Raw genomic sequence first — 18,076 nt, 5'->3', positions numbered from 1 at the left:
ATCCACCTTTGGATCACAGCCATTTGTCTACACTCCTTGTCTTTGAATCATTTAGACCATCTTCTAATGCTCTTCAAGGCAGGAGGTTCAACACTAGAGTGCTCGACAAAAATCACGTTTAACAGTTGTTACAGATTTGCACTTTGCGAAGAGCAGAAGACAATATGATTTTTGTCGTGCTGTCGCCATTTTCACAAGCACCGAAATGGCGGGCGAAGAAAGAGTTAACACGAACTGTCAGCAACTCCATGAAAGAGATTGTCCCCATTCTAACAAAACCTTTCTGTAACGAAACTGATTAAAATCCGAATTGTTATGATTTTTTGAAATTGGGCCAACTTTTTTAAAAGACCCTGTACAATAAATTACACTCAATTTTCCTGCCTAAAATTCTTGAAGGATGCTGCCAGTTACCTGTGAGATAGGTTTTTACCATCCCAGTTCTAAAATGCTTTTCACAAATCTAAAATTGTCAGAGACTATTTCATATATCCACTTAAATGTATTAAGCAAAAACGGCAGCTTTTAAAACTATGGCACTTGGCATACAGTACAAATAACTAATGCACAGATAAATAGTATGATTGGTAACAAAATAGAGTATAAAATTTATATCTCAAACTGTCAGCTGCTCCCCTTATTTTTTTAGTTCACACCAGCTTGAAGAGAGAACAGCCTAACAATTACAAGGTTTAGTGACAACTCTAACATCAAAAATTCTATTCCAAATCCAGTGGCAGCTTCGATGATGCTAGCAAAAGTTTGTAGAACCCTATTTTAAACATTTCTTCAAAAATGTTTTTGATACATAGGCATGGTCAAATTATGAAACACATCTAAAATATAATTCTTTAAGATTATATTAATAGAACTTTTCACAAGGTATCAATATTTAAGTATCTTACTTCCAATACGTAAGCAAAGAGTTATAAGAAACAATTTTCTTTTACATGTTTTTACATTAAACACTACTGCAATTGAGAGGAATAATTCTAAAACTGGCAGTATTTTAAATAGGTCAGCATTAAAACTTCGACTAAATAAGATTTCATTTACAAGTGGACAATTGGTCAAAATGTAAAGATTATTTAGTAAAAAACACCATAATTAAAAGCTATCTTGCTTTTTATACACTGTTGAAAATTCAAAATCTATCACTCTTATAAATTAAATGATTGCACTCTAATTTTAGAACATTATTCTAACAAAATAGAAAATTGATGCTTAATAATGAAGCATCTAACAACTAAGATGCTTGATTAAAAAACAAAAAACTTGCCATTTGATTATTTTTCTAAAAATCAAATTTTAAATTTGTAAAACCAAATTCTAAAATTTTCGTCTTAAAAAAACTTGAAGAAACTTATCTCGCACCCAGCTACTTTGCCCATGTAAAACTGATAAGAGAAACATTGAAAACTTTTTTCCTTTTTATTAAGAATGAATCAAATTACAGTAGTTTTGTATAAAGTTCAAGTGGTTTATTTCTTTTTGTGACAGTAAATATTTCAAACCAAAATTTACATTAAATAAATGAATAAGAGAAATTAAAATTTAATTTTAAACTTAACAATAAAAATTTAGTTTGTATAACAGAAAAATGTTAAATTGTACACCTCAAATATACTCATCAAAACTAAATTGAATTTTTTCCATAGCAAGAGGAATTAAATAAATTGCTACTAAAATGAACATGAACAATACAGTTTCACTGAAAATCATGAAGTGGTATATACTATTGCACATCTCTCGCAGCATTATTCTGTTTTAACACAACATAGACCTTTAGAAATAAACATAGTCTTTGTCATGAGTTGCTTTGTACAAATGCTCCAACATTTATATGATTAAATAAATATTTACAAATCTGCCAAACCTAATGTATTGAAAACACTTTTACATTTTAACAAAACAGAGGTGACATTTAATGTGAAAATGTATAGTACGTAGTAATGAAATTTCAAAATTAGATGCAAGTTCAAAAGATAGTTTCCATTGTGGCACCAAATGCTGCAGTTTTCAACAGAAGTTGAACTACCAATGAAAAATGATATTAGGTGAATATCCATCACTATTTGTCATTGTCCATTAAGAAATCACAGCTAGAGTTCATCATGACTGTCTACAATCTGTAAAAAACATATGTATTTAGATTTTTTTCCTTTCTATTCTATGAAGTGCCAAATCAGCAAAGTAAAGCAAAATATTCAATTAGTCTAGTCCAAAAATAAAGAAAGGTATATTACAACCAAATATCGGATAGATCAAGTTAATAAGGAAAATTTGTTTTGGAGAATAATTACATATTTCAACAGTTATGGTATTTTTAAAAATAAATATCTTTTCATTGTAGCATTAAATACCATTAAAACAGCTACAGAATAAACTAAAATTTATCTCAAAATATTGGGTAGTTGAATAAGTTCTTGCTGTCTTGAAACAGACAGCATTACCGGAATTGATTGTACTAGCTTTTAATAATGATGCATTTATGAACAAGGCTTATAAGCAAGATTGAAATTTATGTTGTTTCACAGAAGTGTAAACAACTTTTCATAGTTAAAGTATGTCACATTTTTTGCATTAAGCAACAGTTCTGGGGGGTGACATTCAGAACTGCAATTGAAGCTCAGAGTTCATGTGGAGACTTACGGCAATCCAGCTCTGATATAACTCTTAGAGATTGGTTTAAAAGCTTCAAAAATAATTATTATGACATTGGAGATGGTTATCTGCACAAAGACTAATCCCCATCCTTGACAGAAGAGGTGTTCTGGAAACTCTATTCGATAGGGCCAACGGAGTCTTCAAACCAACTGATATCGAGAAGGAACTTTTCCCCCCTCACAAATTTCTTCCAAGCAAACTATCTTGCATAATATAGACCAACGCTCGAACGGTGATCGCAGAAAACTTTTCCACTCCGCAGAAATTTTTTCTTTAATTGCTAACATGAATTTAAAAGTTTGGACTTTTTTACAAAATTTAATATCGTAAAATTTTCAAGTAAAAAACAGGTAGCTCATGTCTTATCTTAGTCAACAACTTGAGTGGATTCAGATCTACATGCACTTTTTAACTATAAAATGAAAACAATAGTGATCATGTTATTGATATTGGGCAAAAAATAATGGATACAGAAGTTTTCTTCAGTTGGTGAAAAGTAAGCATAAACTATATGCTAATGCAAAAAAAAAATAAATGATTTTAAAGCATTTTTTTGTCTCTCATATTTGAGTAGAAATTTTAATTCTTTATTCAAGGCTGAATTCGGCAAAATAATTATTTTGCAGAAAATTTTCCAGTTAAGATGTGTTTGCAAAAAGCTTTTAGTTTTGTTTAAGTCTGGCCAATGGTTTTTCGAAGCAAGAAATTATAAGAGCTCCTCCCCCCCCCCAAGTGGAAACAACCAACTGAAGAACCGGTCAAATCTACAGCCTACCTCCCTTACGTTGACGAGGTCACCAAAAGAATTGAAAGAATTCTGCGCAAACACAAGATCAAGACTGTTTAAGCCTATCCATTAAGTCAGTGACTTGCTACAATCAGTGAAAGATGAGAGAGACCCTTTGTTCGCTGCAGGAATTTACAAGATCCCCTGCTCCTGGAGATAGTGTTAATACAAGAATAAAAGAACACCAATGAAATTGCTGTCTGGGCCACACTGAGAAATCAGCAGTTGTAGAACACTTTCAGTGATGAAACCCATGACATTAATTTCAAAGACCCCAAAATACTTTCAAGGACTTCCTACTATTAGGCCAGATTAAACAGAGAAGCGATCAAAACTTTCAAACATCCCAACAATTTTTAACAAAAAAGAAAGTAAGATCAAACTCTGGCATGCTGCAGTTAGACGGATGATCCTGAGATACGACTGGCCAACCAGAAACGGCGACGGACGTCTAGCAGCCAATCTCCAACCAGAAGGAAGAGCTCTACTTTCAGCCAACCAGAAACAAGGACGAATGTTAATCAGTCAATTCTGGGATAAAACGAAGGGAGAGCTAGCTCTGCTCACGTAATATCGACAACACTTTGATATCTGCATCAGTTGCTAGGAAGTTGCTCCCTTGGAAGCTTCAACCACATTAACACTGAAGATGAACGCCGCAGATAGGGTCTAAACGTTTGGGCTAACAACACTCAGACCACGGCACAACAGCCTGGAATCTTACAAGATTATAAATTTATGTTTGTTTTTATTATCTTAACTATTTTAAAACTATTATCTTAACTGTTCTAAAACGTACGAAAAGATCACTGAGAAAATTTTAACTGGAGAAAATTTGCTTCCAAATACTTACTTCATCTGGTTCATCTACAGTATTTGATTCTGATTCGTCATCTTCATCATCAGTTTTAGTTTCCGAAGATTTTCTTTCTTCTTCATCTTGACTTTCTTTCATCTTTTTCTCTTCATCCTAAGAAAACATTAGATATTATTCTGAATCTCAAGTTGAGCCTTAATACTTGAATCATAAGTATTTAATTTGAGTAATAAAGAGCATGACAAACTATAGTTGATATTACAGTGAACTATTTAGAGACAATATTATATTCATCAAAAATATATCTTGAATAATACATTCATATACAGCAAGTTATCACTCTATAGCCAGGGCTAAGGCAGAAATACATGAAATACACCGCTAGCTCAGTCAATTCCAGCCGAGGACTGTAGTTTTGTGCTTATTAGCACTCATCAGCCCAGCATAGGAGTGACTGAGCTGGAGGTGGAAAACCACTTAAGGAAGCCAAGAGAGCCAAACAAACAGGTAGCTAATACTGACCAGATGATAAACCAAAGCATTGGTTCAAATTCTTATGTTATAGGAAGACATCTTTAATAACACCGTTTCAAAACAAAAATTTTTAAAACAAATTTAAAAAACTACACTTACCTTCTTATGTACAAGATAAAAAATAGTTTAAAAGTTTGGGAAACAAACTAAACTTGGACTCTTTTTTGGTAAACATGGTAATTTTTTTTTTGCTGATTAATTGCTTTCAAAATTTTAATAACATTGAGGAATGGCAAAATGCATACAGAAATTTAAAATTAGTTTATTGCAAGTTGAAGTCTGTACGATTTTAATAAATGTTTTGGAAATAATCAGGTGAAAGAATTAGGTCTCTTAGAAACGCGTTGCAAAATGTTAAAAAGCACGGTTATCAATCATAACTAACACTCTCACAGATGCATGAATTTGGGTCAAATTTCAAGTTTATTTGATACCATTAGTTAAAGAAAATTAGGAAAAGAATTCTCAATCATGCTCAAAGAGAATTATATTTAATAAATGTTACTGTTACTAAAAAGTAACAGGTTAATAGGTTGGGATATATCCTACTCCAAGTTTGTTGTGGTTTAATTAGTTGGGTGGGAACCTGAAGAGTTTTTTTTAATCCAGACAGATTATCAAACAATCCCTGGTTCAGCACCCCATAGGTATCAAGTAACATTGAGAACTATGTGATCACAACATATTTAACATTACCCAGTCACCATTAACAAACTCGGAGAATCATTGACTAACTGGTATCGGACCAAAGACTTTTCGGTTGTGAATCCGACACCTTACTGGCAGCTTATCCTTAATGTTAAATAGATACTGTAATGCAATTAACAGATTCAAATTATTAACACTTTCTTTTACCTTGATAGCTCCCCAAGTTTCTCTGCCATGCTTCTCTGCCTCAGATTCATCATCAGTAATCAAGACATTGTCAAAAATCGTGCCGGATTTTACCTAACAGAAAAATAGTAAGTATTAGCTACTTTTCATAAATAAAATTTAATACTTGAGTTCTAAAACAAAAGCATAGCTAGGTATACTAAGTAAAAAACATGAAAACCAGAGTTAAATTAAAAAACTCAAGTCATGCCAAACAGAATGGAATTCTTTGAATCCTATAGGAAAAGTAATTTAAGATAAAAGAGGATCATTGAAGACGAACATAATGAATTTCTCACTGTCAACTGATAAAATTGAGCACTAATTGATATTTGGAAGAAAAAAAAATCTTACTTTACCATATACCATCAAATGTAGATAAACCAGAATGTTTTATGCTAAGGAAATGTTCATACAAAAGAATTTAAGGTTTTCAAAAAGTTTGGACACACTTTAATATTAATATCTGAAATCAGTTTGGATAAATGTGTTGCTGATTGACATTTCTTGAATTTATAACAATGTTGCCAGTGCATATTATCATTCTGATAATTATTATCATAACTGTTAAGAGAAAGGAACGTGAATTCCTCGACAGATGGCAGCACTATGTAAGCCGATCACAGAGCATGAGAAATTCAGGTGATGTCACAAGGCTCCAGGTAAGATTTATCCAATCACATCTGTTCTGTCTATTGCTAAGGGAGTCTAACAGCCAATCAAATTTTTTCCTGCTTTTAAGTCAACAACCAAGGTTGATCTGGATATCACATTTCGTCTGAGTTTTCGTGTGTGTGTTGCTGCAAGCTTTTAGCCATGTTTTTCCGAGGTTCATTGTTAAGATCTTGGAAAAGATGCAGGGAGCGCGAATTGAAAGATGAGGCTTAAATGCCGAAAATATTACGATTCGATGATTCTGCATAATACATAAATGAAATATATTTAGTCAAGATAAATGTCGCACCACAGGACTTTTTGATGCACTAAGATTGAGGATCGCACCCGATAGAAGGGATGGCTGCTCGAGACAAAGCGAACCTGTTCCAAAATGAACTTCCAGTGTAAGAGGATGCTAAAACAAAGAAAAAGGACTGATAGACACCCCATGAACTGGTTCAAATCCACTTCAATTATATTTGGAGAATTAAAGCTTGTGAACTTCCTAGTGTTATCTCTGTGCATGAACTAACCAAGCATATTTTAATAATTTAGATCACCGGGTGCACCCTTCATTAATATCATTATGATACACTGATTATGGGAAAAAATAAGATATTCGGTAAGTCATTCATTTTTTGTTCCTGTTGATTTTTGTCATTTGGCCCAATATTTCTTGCATGCATTCTATCTTAAGTCACAGCGCAATGTGTAGATGATACGATCACATGGCCATAACCGAGGCTTATAAACCCGATTCGATTTTGAAAGCTCAATTATATATTTCCAAATATTCAACTATATTATTTCACCAAATTCCTTTTTTTTTAACACCATAAGCTTAACATTTAACAATAACAATCAGAAAAAGAACAAACCTAAACCAGCCACTAGAAGATTAGCCTAGTTACATACAATGTGCTAAAATTGAGTATTATCCTTGCCTGCGAAATCCAATAAAAAATAAGCTAATAAATGACAAACAAATGTTGTATGAGATTAAAGTCGAAATGCATAACTTTTTGGCATAATGTGTATGGATTGGCAGGTATGGATATGCAGGTATAACATGAAAGAGACATTGACATTCTATTTCATCTAAAAAAATTAATAAATTATTAATTTAAGCCTCCGATAGAATAAAACTACTTAAATAGTAAACCCATATGGATGCCATGATTACCAAAGTGATTTCTTTAAAAAATCAAAATAGAATAGGAAAGTAAAAAATGGATATATTTAATGAATGAAGATGAAAAGTTAATGCATAAAACTAAAATCTGAACATTTACCTGCCATAAATCAAACCCAATTCCACAAATTTCATCATATTTATATAAAGTTGCATCAGGAACATATTCAGGGTTGTCAATTTCGGGATGAATCCATGGACCTTTGTAATTAGGATTGTCAAGGAGCCTAGGTTTCCATTCACCTTTAAATGCAGGATTATTGATTTGAGGAGGCTCCCATTCACCATCCATTTCATCGTCCCAGTCCTCTGGTTTCACAGCATCTGGATCAGGAATGTATTCTGGTTGATCCCAATCCTATCAAACAAAAAACATTTTTCTATACTCAGCACAAGAAGAAAAGAGAACTAAAAATTTCATAATGGAACTGGTCTATTATAGATTTAAAATCAATAAGAAAAAACTAAAACCAGGAGAACATAAAATATTTTTACATTATTTACAAAAACATTAATAAAATAAATGCTTTTCAGCAGAATTATCCTATACATTAATATAATCCAAGCCTATTAATGGCTTTAACAAAAAACACTTTAGAAGATTAAAAACAATTGTTAAGGAGTTAGTTTTCTTCATAACAACTTTTTGTATAAATTACATTTGAGGTAGTGAGAAGCAAAGGCATGTAAGCCGACATTTTCAAGTTTTGAATAAAATGCGTTTAAAGATAATATCCTGGGTACGCTTTCATTGAGTTTTTTTTCTAAATCATGCGGTATAGCAGCAACTACCAGGGCTACTAGTACCATCTCTTGCCCCAAGACAGAGGAGAGGTTCACCTACCATGGGTACTGATTACCAAATTTTTAATTTTGCCACTTACATTCCTTTGCTTCTCACTACCTCATTTAGAAACAAAAACTTGATAACTTTCAATTTTAGCTGAAATTTAAATACTACATACTATCCATTTCTATACTACATACATTCTATTTAGCATTTAAACTGCTATACATAGCATAATAAATGCTAAAGAAACTATAGTCGAACTCACTTATAACGAGTCCTGATTTCACAAGAATCCGGATTTAGAGAGGAAATCAGTTTGGTATAATAAATGGTCTATGGATGCATAACTCACTTTTAACGAGGAAACCCTGCGCAAAACGAGCAATATATTTGCAATTCATGAAATTTTCGACTTCCAGTTCAGTTCCAAAGTTAATAAATTATAAATTCAGAGAACAAGCAACGACAGCAATGTTTTAATTTGTGGAGTAAAGAAACCTTTCAAAATTATGTATGCGTGTATATGTACAATAGAATCCCCAAAAACAATGACATAAGAAAGTCATTCAGATAGTTCAAAGGAAAATAACCAACTTCTATTACAAAAATTAAAAAGAAAAACAGAAACTATGTTGAATTTACGATTTTTCCACAAATATGCTTTTTACCAGCACTCTGTCATAATGAGCAAACAGTGCGGTCCCTTTGCACTTGTTATAAGAGAGGTCAACTGTATTTTAAAGCTTATTTCCCCCTAAGCAGAACATTACTAAATTTGCGACATACCTCGCAGAACAGATGCCTTCACTGCACAACAATTAAGTTCAAATCAGGGGGAAAATCAGATTTTCTACAAATATCTTTTAACTAAAGATTTAATTCTGTGGATATTCTGCAATTTCTATAGATTTCTTAGTTGGGAATAAATCTAAAATTCCTGAAAATTACGCTCATTCGGATGAAAACTTGTGCAACATGTAGAGTTTCTGTAAAATTACACTTTTAGTTAAAAGTTATTTGCAGAAAATCTACAGAAATTCTACAGATTTTGTAGAAAGTAATCCGACCAACACTTGCACCTTGCTTTACGCCCTTTTATGACACTGGAAGACCAATCCATAAATTTGCTACATAAGGCAAAAATTTTTGTAACCATCACTTGGTTACACTACTGGGCAGAGGATGTTTCTCTGTATACAAATACATTTTTCATTAATTGTCATATTTTATAATAGTGTAAAGGTAAATCTATAATGCAGAGGTTCCTAAACGTCAGTCTTTCGCAAACCCCCTCCAAAAAAATTTAGAACTTCGCGGACCTCCTCCCCCTCCCCCCATCCAGTGTGCGCAAAAAAATGATTTGACAGAGTTTAATATTTTTCTGCTTTTTTCCTACACATTTATTCATTGCTCTGTATATTTTCTGAGCTCTTGTCTGGTTTTCATTTCTTACATTATTATTTGGAGTAATGGAAATAAAATTCTATTTGAAATTCAATTAGAAATAAAAATGTTATCACCAAATTTCTAAAGTTTTTCCAAACAAGAATAAACTGTTGAAGTTAGTGAATTGTTAGCCTAGTTTAGCGTGTTAATTTTTCATTTGGGTTTTATTTTTATGGCAAATTAGGATTTTAATTATAGTTTGGGCATACCTACCCTGGCTGCGTTGTAACGCTGCAATTAGGAATATGCATTATTTTTTTATTAAAATATCAGTACTGGTTATTCAATCTCAATTATATTCAATGTTTTAGCTGGATAGCACTGCGGACCCCCTTGAATGGACTTGCGGACCCCCAGGGGATCGCAGACTAGTTTGGGAACCTCTGCTATAATGTATGAATTTATCTGACAAAACAATTTCGGTCAAATGATTTTAAGTTGCAGAACATCACAAAGTATTCTGCTTTGGGGCTAGTTTCTATTTAATGAAATATTTTATGCTTTGTATCACTAGCGGATCCAGGGGAGGGGTTGAGGGGCTTCAGCCCTTCCAGAAATGAAAGTTAAACTAGATAAAATGACATCTTGTCACTTGTGTGTAAATTTTGTCCCATGGAAAACAACATCATTACATGTAATGTTTGAAAAAAATTTCTTAAAAATCCCTTGATTCTAAGTTTGATGTCGATAAACTCGGTTCAAGGTTAGAGCAAAAAGCAGCAGACATACTAATTAAGAGATTGATGACAGCATCTTTACCAAAGGTGTCAGCGAGGGGGGGAGGAGAGAAGAAGCAAAGAGGGCCTTCCGTCACTGGCATTTTATTGCATATTTTTGGATCATTTTCCTTTAAGTTATTAATTTATAACTTCCTATGTCATACCTATGACCAAATCTTGACTACTGATGCCAAAACGAAACTCTTTTTATTTTATTTGTATTTGTGAAATACAACCTGCTGTCAATACTATTATGAATGCCCCGTCCTGTCACATGGAATGTCCCATATACAGTTCTCTGCTGTTATGTAAGGCATCAAACTTTACCATACCATGCATATCACTTAAAAAGTAAACAGATAATTTACTAACTGAAAGCTAAGTAAAAGAGAGCGTTAAGAATTTCATATTGAAAAACAATGAAATCAAAAAGCTTACATCTGGCTTTTTATCTTCAGTGTCTTCAATTTTTGGGTTGTCATCCCAGTCTTCTGGCTTTTTAGCTTCCGGATCTTTTATCTTCTTTGGGGGTAAAAATTCCCAATCTTTTTCCAGTTCACCACTTTCAACCTTTTCATTGTCAATTTTTACAATATAGGTATTATCTGGTTTGACAATTAATGTGTAGAGATGCGTGTAAACATCATCCTAAAAAACATTTTAAAATGTTTAAAATGCTCAAATACATGGTTATTTAATCAATAAACATAATGAAAAGTAGCATTACCTTGCAACGTATATCTTTGTTAATTAACAAGTTTTTTCCTTTGTAATTGAAAATTACATGGACTTTCTTAGTGCCTGGACCGCAGATATCTGGACCTAAATTTAAAACAAAATAAAACCTTTTCATAATTGAAAATTTTATGCTTGAAAAGTACTCAGTTTTCAAAAAATGAAAATATTTATAATCAAAACAAATTATAAAAGAATCATTCAAAATCTACACATAAATTTCATGTCCTAAAAAGAAAAACATTCTCTAGTAAAGTACTTGATAGATCCTATGCATTTGATGCAGGGAATAAGTCATTAAAGATTAGACAACACTTACTCAGCAAACAAAAGTCACTACAGATTCCTTTTGGCCACCCATGATTAAATATTTTGAATTATATTCTTTTATTAAATATAAGCTAATTACAACGAGTTTTCTCGTGACGTCTGCATGTACGTAGGTGCGGATGTATGTCGCATAACCAAATTATAGTAAACTGTCCAAAATAATCGTTGAAAAATGCTTCATACGTCCATAAGTGTTGGACAGAATGTATAGTTATCTTATCCATGCCAACTACACTTGGGTGGTTGCATAAACTAGTTTTAATTGCGGATCTACGAAGTAAGACCCCATATACACATGAAGCAGAAAGGTGCATGACTCTGCTGGAGCAAAGAGAAACTCATACAGGTACAACAAGGTTGGAAAAGTTATAGTCAGTGATGAATCTTTTTTTGAAATATCTTTCAACAAAAAAAGGTTTGTTGGGCTTGACGTTTAAAAAGAAAAGTGTACGAGAAATCTTGTGTAAGACGTTTTCTCCACTTAGACACATACTTCTTGGTTTGTGGGTGCATGAGGGCTGCTGGAATTGGGAAGTTATATATATCTTAAAATAAAACAATGCATGACTTCCATTGTTTTATGAATAATACTGCATTATACTTTATCTGAGGCACAGCCAGTTGAACATAAAATGACACATTTTATCTTTCAGCAAGATTCTACTCCGTGTCACATCTCGAAATCGAATCGAGGAATTTCTGTTAAACTGGTCTAGCAACTCTACCAATCTCAATATGATCAAGAATTTGTGGTACCCTCAAATCTAAAGAAAGCGGTTCAAGACTTGGTGCCCGCCAACAAAATTGAGCTCGTTGCCGCTTTGAAACAGGTATGGAAAGTGTCAGAAATTAATGTAACCAGGTGGTAGAATCCGTGTGAGAAAGGATTAAAGCATTCAATCCAGCAAAAAATGAAGCATTCTAGTACTCATATTGTTTCTTTCGAAAGTTTTTTCCCCCTATAATTTGAATATTCTAGTTTTTTGACTCAATGTAAATCTTAATCATTATAAACTTTTGTATTATTCTGTCTAAGATTATTTTTAATCGAGTATATTTGAAATGAAATGCACACTTTAAGGTCTAAGAAAGGTGGCACGTTCATTTAAATACTTAATTTACACTTATATTTGGTTAGAATAAACTTTTCAAAAAGTGGGAAGTATTATATTTTGAATTTGGGTTGCATTTCCAGAGAAAGAATACAGGTGTACAATTGATAAAGCAGATTTGATACCTCTCATTATTTAACCGACATTTGAAATAGGTAATCGCGCTCGATTTTTTTTTTTGAAAAAGCCGTGAATAATGAAATGTACGACTATTATAGGATAATAAAAAAACTTCGAAATTAGGTTAGTCTTTTTTTTTTTTGGTAAATGTTTAAGAAACTTTTGGTCATTCAGTCCCATTAAACGACAATAACATCAATCCTATTACAGGTAGGTTACTCAACTTACATTTTTATATTGCTTACATATCATAATTAAGATATGCATCAGTTAACTTAATGGCTTTGAGATTCACAAAGTTTTCAGTTTTGAATAACTACATTAGAGTTATGGTTGACAAAAATGTCATTCCATCGCAACAAAAAAACTCAAAAATTTTAAAAGTGATAGAAAATGTTTTTTTTTAATCGCCCTCTTACTATTATGACTAAAAAACAATTTATGCATCAATGACTAGTGATAAACTTGAAATAACTACGAGTTTTAACCAATTATTTTGTAACAAAAGACAAACAAAAAACTAAAATTTTAGAAAATATTTTTTGAATCCTCAATTGATACAATTTTTTTTATAAAGGCAAGACTTTATATGCAAACAAAAAATATAATTTTTTCTCTGAAAAATCCAATTAACATACAATTTTTCAATCACTAAAAATACTGAAATAAAGCTTTGCTTGCCAAATGATTTTCAAAATAAAAGCTTCCTACATACAGAAATAATTATATAAAACTAGTGGTGAACAACAGAACATTTAAGCTTGATCTTCATTTACAGTTTCTTTTGAATTTTTGAAATATTGTTTCATAAACAAATACAGAATCTAAACTGTATTTTTTAAAAAGCTAGTAGCTTTCTAAAAAATCTGCATTTAGCAAAAATTGAGTAATTATTAAAATTAAATTAATAAAAAAATAACCAGAAAAACGTGAAATATTAAAATTAAAGTACAGTCGGACCTCCATATATCGAAGTAGCAAATTGCCGGGAAAAATTTCGATATATAGAAACAATCTTATTTTATCATAAATATCTCCTAAAACATTAAATTTAAAGCTAATTTTTGTGCATGAAATCCAATGTCTAATTTATACGAGCATCGGAGTAAATAAAATTTAATAATTGAAAAATTAACAGAAATCACATTTTTGCGTCTTCATATACAGTGAAGCACCGTTTATAAGTTTCTTTTATGCGTTTTTATCAGTTATACGTTTTTAAAATTGGTCCCTACAAAGTCTAATACACATTAACCTACACCTATTATATGTTTTTTCGTTTGTGCACTTTTTTCATACAATCCCTTCAAAAACCTATAAACGGTGCTTCACTGTATCTTCATTCTTTGTCAATTCAACTTTATCCGCAACATTAGGGGATTTTAGTTTTGACAATGTAATCGAGAGAAAGGTAAAAATCAATCTACTTAACTTGAATGACTTTTACTGAAGCTAAAAAGACTAGGAATGATAATTAACAGACAAAAGGTATAACTTGAAACTGATTTTACACTGTTACTGATTACTACTAAGATTTGAAATAAACCTGATGGAATTTGAGAACTCCAGAACAGAACAACGGCCTATCTACACACCCCTCAACCCCAGAATTTTGTAACAACATTTAGTGAACATAATTTTCTCCCCTAACCTTCATTTTTCATGAGACGAACAGTTTAAAATGAAAAAAAAAAATCTTCGAATGTCTTGAATTTTTTTCGATATATAGAAATTTTTTCGATACATAGAAACAATTTTTCTATGTAATAAATATGAAAATTTGCTGGGATTTTGACATAGAAAATCTCGATATGTAGAAGTTAGATATAAAAAGGTTTGACTGAACTTTATAAATAACTTACCAAACATTACACTCCAAATTTTAGAATAGTTAAGAAATACTGAAAAAACCCTAATTTGCATCCTTTTTTACTTTTTAAAATTTTTACCCTTGAAAATGCCTTGATTCCTGTCGTTTATCGTTGTAATAAACATTCTTAATTCTTTAGACCAAATTTATTTCCTTAAATGTTCATTAATTTAAGACACTGTTGGAAATTAATGATAATTTTTAAGAGTTTCTTGAATCAACCGATACAAATGACTTAAAATTTTCGAGTCTAATGTGAGAGGCAAAATTAAAAATCTAAGAGTTCCCGAGCATATAATTCCAATTGGCTATATAAAGAGGGTTAAAAATAACACAAAACAAAATTATAAAGTCCAAACTGTTGAATCAGGCATTAAAGAAAAACGAAAGACTATTATATAAGCAGATGCAATCAGACTTGGAAACATTGGAAAAATCTGGAATGTTGCATTAAAGCGTAAGAAATGGCTAAAATGCGTACATTTTGCACCTAATCCGTAGAATTTGAAAAATGTGCATTTTCTTAAACCCAAAATCCATGAAAAGTGTCGTTTTCCATGACTTTTGAGATATTGTTGCTGAAAATCATTACTTTCCTTGACCCTTTTCAGTCTAAATCCATGATTTTCCATATGCCCGGACATCCTGATATACCAGTTGCATCGCCTGGTTTTGCATGATCTAGCTCGAAAAAAAAGTTATCAAAGTGATGCATGTTAGCATTCAGGCTTGAACAGAGAAAAAAGATAAAAGATCCGACAGATTGCAGGAAAATAACCAAAAAAGAAACTTTTTTAAATCTCCCAACTGCAGGAAAAAATTTTAAAACGAAAGCAAGAACAAACAAAGCCTAGAAAAAAATGGCAACAGATTTTTTCTCAATGACTTGATTCATGCTTATTAAAACTAAGCTCGCTACAGACAATAAATTTCAATTTTTTTATGTTCCCTTACTTAAAATGCTTATATTTTTCTGGGGATTTTACAACCTTGTTCACTTTGAAATCTAAAGGAAATGAATCTACTACAAGGTTTTTTTTGCAAGCTTTCCAGTGAGGCTGAAATCAAGACAACTGGATAAAAATTTCAGGTAGAAAGATTTAATTCCACTTTCAAATCCAAAAATTAAAATTTGAGCAGTTAGATACTTCTTTGGCTTTCAAAAAAACCTGCGTTTTTTTTCATGCGCCCAAGTACCTCCGTGCCAAATTTGGTCTAGATCTGACATTAAACTGGATTTGTATTAGGGAACATATACATGTATATTCTTTATTTTATTTATATATATCTTTCTTTGCTATATTTTCTAGGATTCTTTAAAGTCTTAATCTACCTTAAAATATAAAAATTGCATACTAACTTGTTTGGAATGAGGTGTTACAATATAATATTTTATGCCAATTATTAAACAATACAAATAATTTCTCATTCGCCATAGTAGTTAAAAACCTTGCCCAATTCCATAATAATTGCAAATCAAGACCGGGTTAAAAATCAGACCCACAGTTTAGTATCGAAATTTTACATAGATATATTAAATCAAAGATATGAGAAAATCTTACCAAACATGATGAGGTAGGGTGATTCGCCATGAAGATCTTTTGAATCTAAACTGCAGTCAAATACTTTTAAATAACCACCACCACAGTCAATATTCTGTTCATGTTTCACAGTAAATTGTATAACTAAATCTTTGTCTTTATTGCTAAAGGGCTCAAATTTTCTAGATACACCATAAAACCGTGCATCTTGGGATGTTTGTATACCTAAAAAAAAATTTAATTAATAACTATCAAAATTCTCAAATTCAAAACTATAATTGTATAAATGTGAAAAATTAACACTATTAAACCAAACAAGATTTTAGATATAATTTAAAATTTCATGAGAGAAAATAACAATATGAATATAATATTAAATACTGTCCAACCATGGATTGTATGAATTTTCAAACGTCCAGATAAGATAAATCTATCTGAATGAGGAGGAAAAGTAAAAATGTACTCCGCTCATTTGAATGAGACTGCTTCTGCAAAAGCTGGCATCGTTAAAAAATACATTCGTCCATTTTTGGCTGTAAAATGGATGTTTGTCTTACCATACAATCCGTGGTCAGACAGTACCAATATTAATTTAAATTTTTTACAGGTAAAAAAGCATGCAATACTTGATTTGAATTATGTACGCTAATATCAACTCAAATGAGAAAAAGATTTTTGTGCACTTCGGAACAGTCAACACTTATTGTAAAAATATTCTTGCCTATTTATCATTAAGGATTTTTTAAGATATCTTTATTTCAAATATTTTTATTTCCTGTATTTTTCTTTAAAATATCATAATTGTTCATTTATAAAATATTCATATAATATGAAATATCCTGTGTATGCAGGCACACTCTAATACAGTGCTTTTCAACTGGTGTGCCGGGACAAGGTTTTTGGCGTGCTAAGATATTTTCCGAGCTGTACGAAAAATACGAAAAGTAGTATTTTCGGAGTTGCAGAGATTTATTTTACATTCAATATATTGACAGCCTGGTTAGCTCATCCAGAGACCACAGTTTGGTCTTTTTATGAACTATCAGTCTGGAATAGGGAATAACCGCGCTGGGGAGAGATGTCATCTCTTGTAGTTCCGCCTCAACTCTGGCTTAGGGACGGTAACTGACTGCGTAATAAAAATGTATTTTACCTGCACAAGAGTTTAGATACAATATTGCTGGTTCTATTAATTGCCGGTACTACAATTGCACATGCGCTTGGAGTGATGGAGCAGTTGCAATAATGAAAAATGTCGAAGGGTCCATATTAAATGCAAAAAAATTAAATTCCACGTTCCATTCAGTTTATGGTGGCAGAATAATTTGTTATGAATCAAGTTTAAGCAGTATTTCTAGTTGACTGACATAGAACAATATGACAGGGTTCGTGATCCTTCAACGCATATGCAAAGAACTTTCTTAAAAAGCACAAGAAAAATTCATAAACCTCAGAGCGACCACTCCTTAATACCAGAGTTTAGCGAAGTGCCTTTAGACGCATGTTGGAAAACAATGTACATAAAAATCTGTTTATAAAATTCATGACCTGTTACCATTTTAAAGATGACACGACATCCTTGACATTGATACTTTAAGAACAAAATGTCATGTCTAGATCCTCCAAGAACCTCATGTAGCTCTTCCCAACATGAAACTGAATAGAAAGAGCCGCTGTGCCTCAAGACAAGAAACTAGTGTCTTAGTCCTGTTAAGTGAAAACTATGGACTTTCTGGCTGTAATAAGCACTAAAATTCATGAACTTTAATTTCATTTCTAAAAAACTGAAGTATTTAAAAAATATTTCACATATTTAAAAGAATAATTGTTGTATCCATATGGGGAAACTTCTCTTTCTTGCCTTTACTAGTGAATGATGAAAGCAT

At 31.8% G+C, this 18,076-nt stretch overlaps 1 protein-coding gene across 1 annotated transcript; it reads right to left on the bottom strand.

Moving 5' to 3' along the window:
- Positions 1 to 1,417: 1,417 nt before the first annotated feature.
- On the bottom strand, positions 1,418 to 16,415 carry LOC129219406 (calreticulin-like; the record flags this gene model as incomplete). The annotated part of the gene is given in 7 exon segments (XM_054853795.1): positions 1,418 to 2,129; positions 4,308 to 4,424; positions 5,661 to 5,753; positions 7,628 to 7,885; positions 10,921 to 11,130; positions 11,210 to 11,304; positions 16,212 to 16,415. Coding segments are annotated over 7 exon segments (1,004 nt in total), but the record flags the coding sequence as incomplete, so codon positions are not given.
- Positions 16,416 to 18,076: the final 1,661 nt, after the last annotated feature.

This window comes from Uloborus diversus, chromosome 3 (genome assembly GCF_026930045.1).
Source record: "Uloborus diversus isolate 005 chromosome 3, Udiv.v.3.1, whole genome shotgun sequence".
Classification (NCBI taxonomy): domain Eukaryota; kingdom Metazoa; phylum Arthropoda; class Arachnida; order Araneae; family Uloboridae; genus Uloborus; species Uloborus diversus.
Note: the sequence above shows the minus strand (reverse complement) of the source record. Positions and strands in the feature narration are given on the sequence as shown.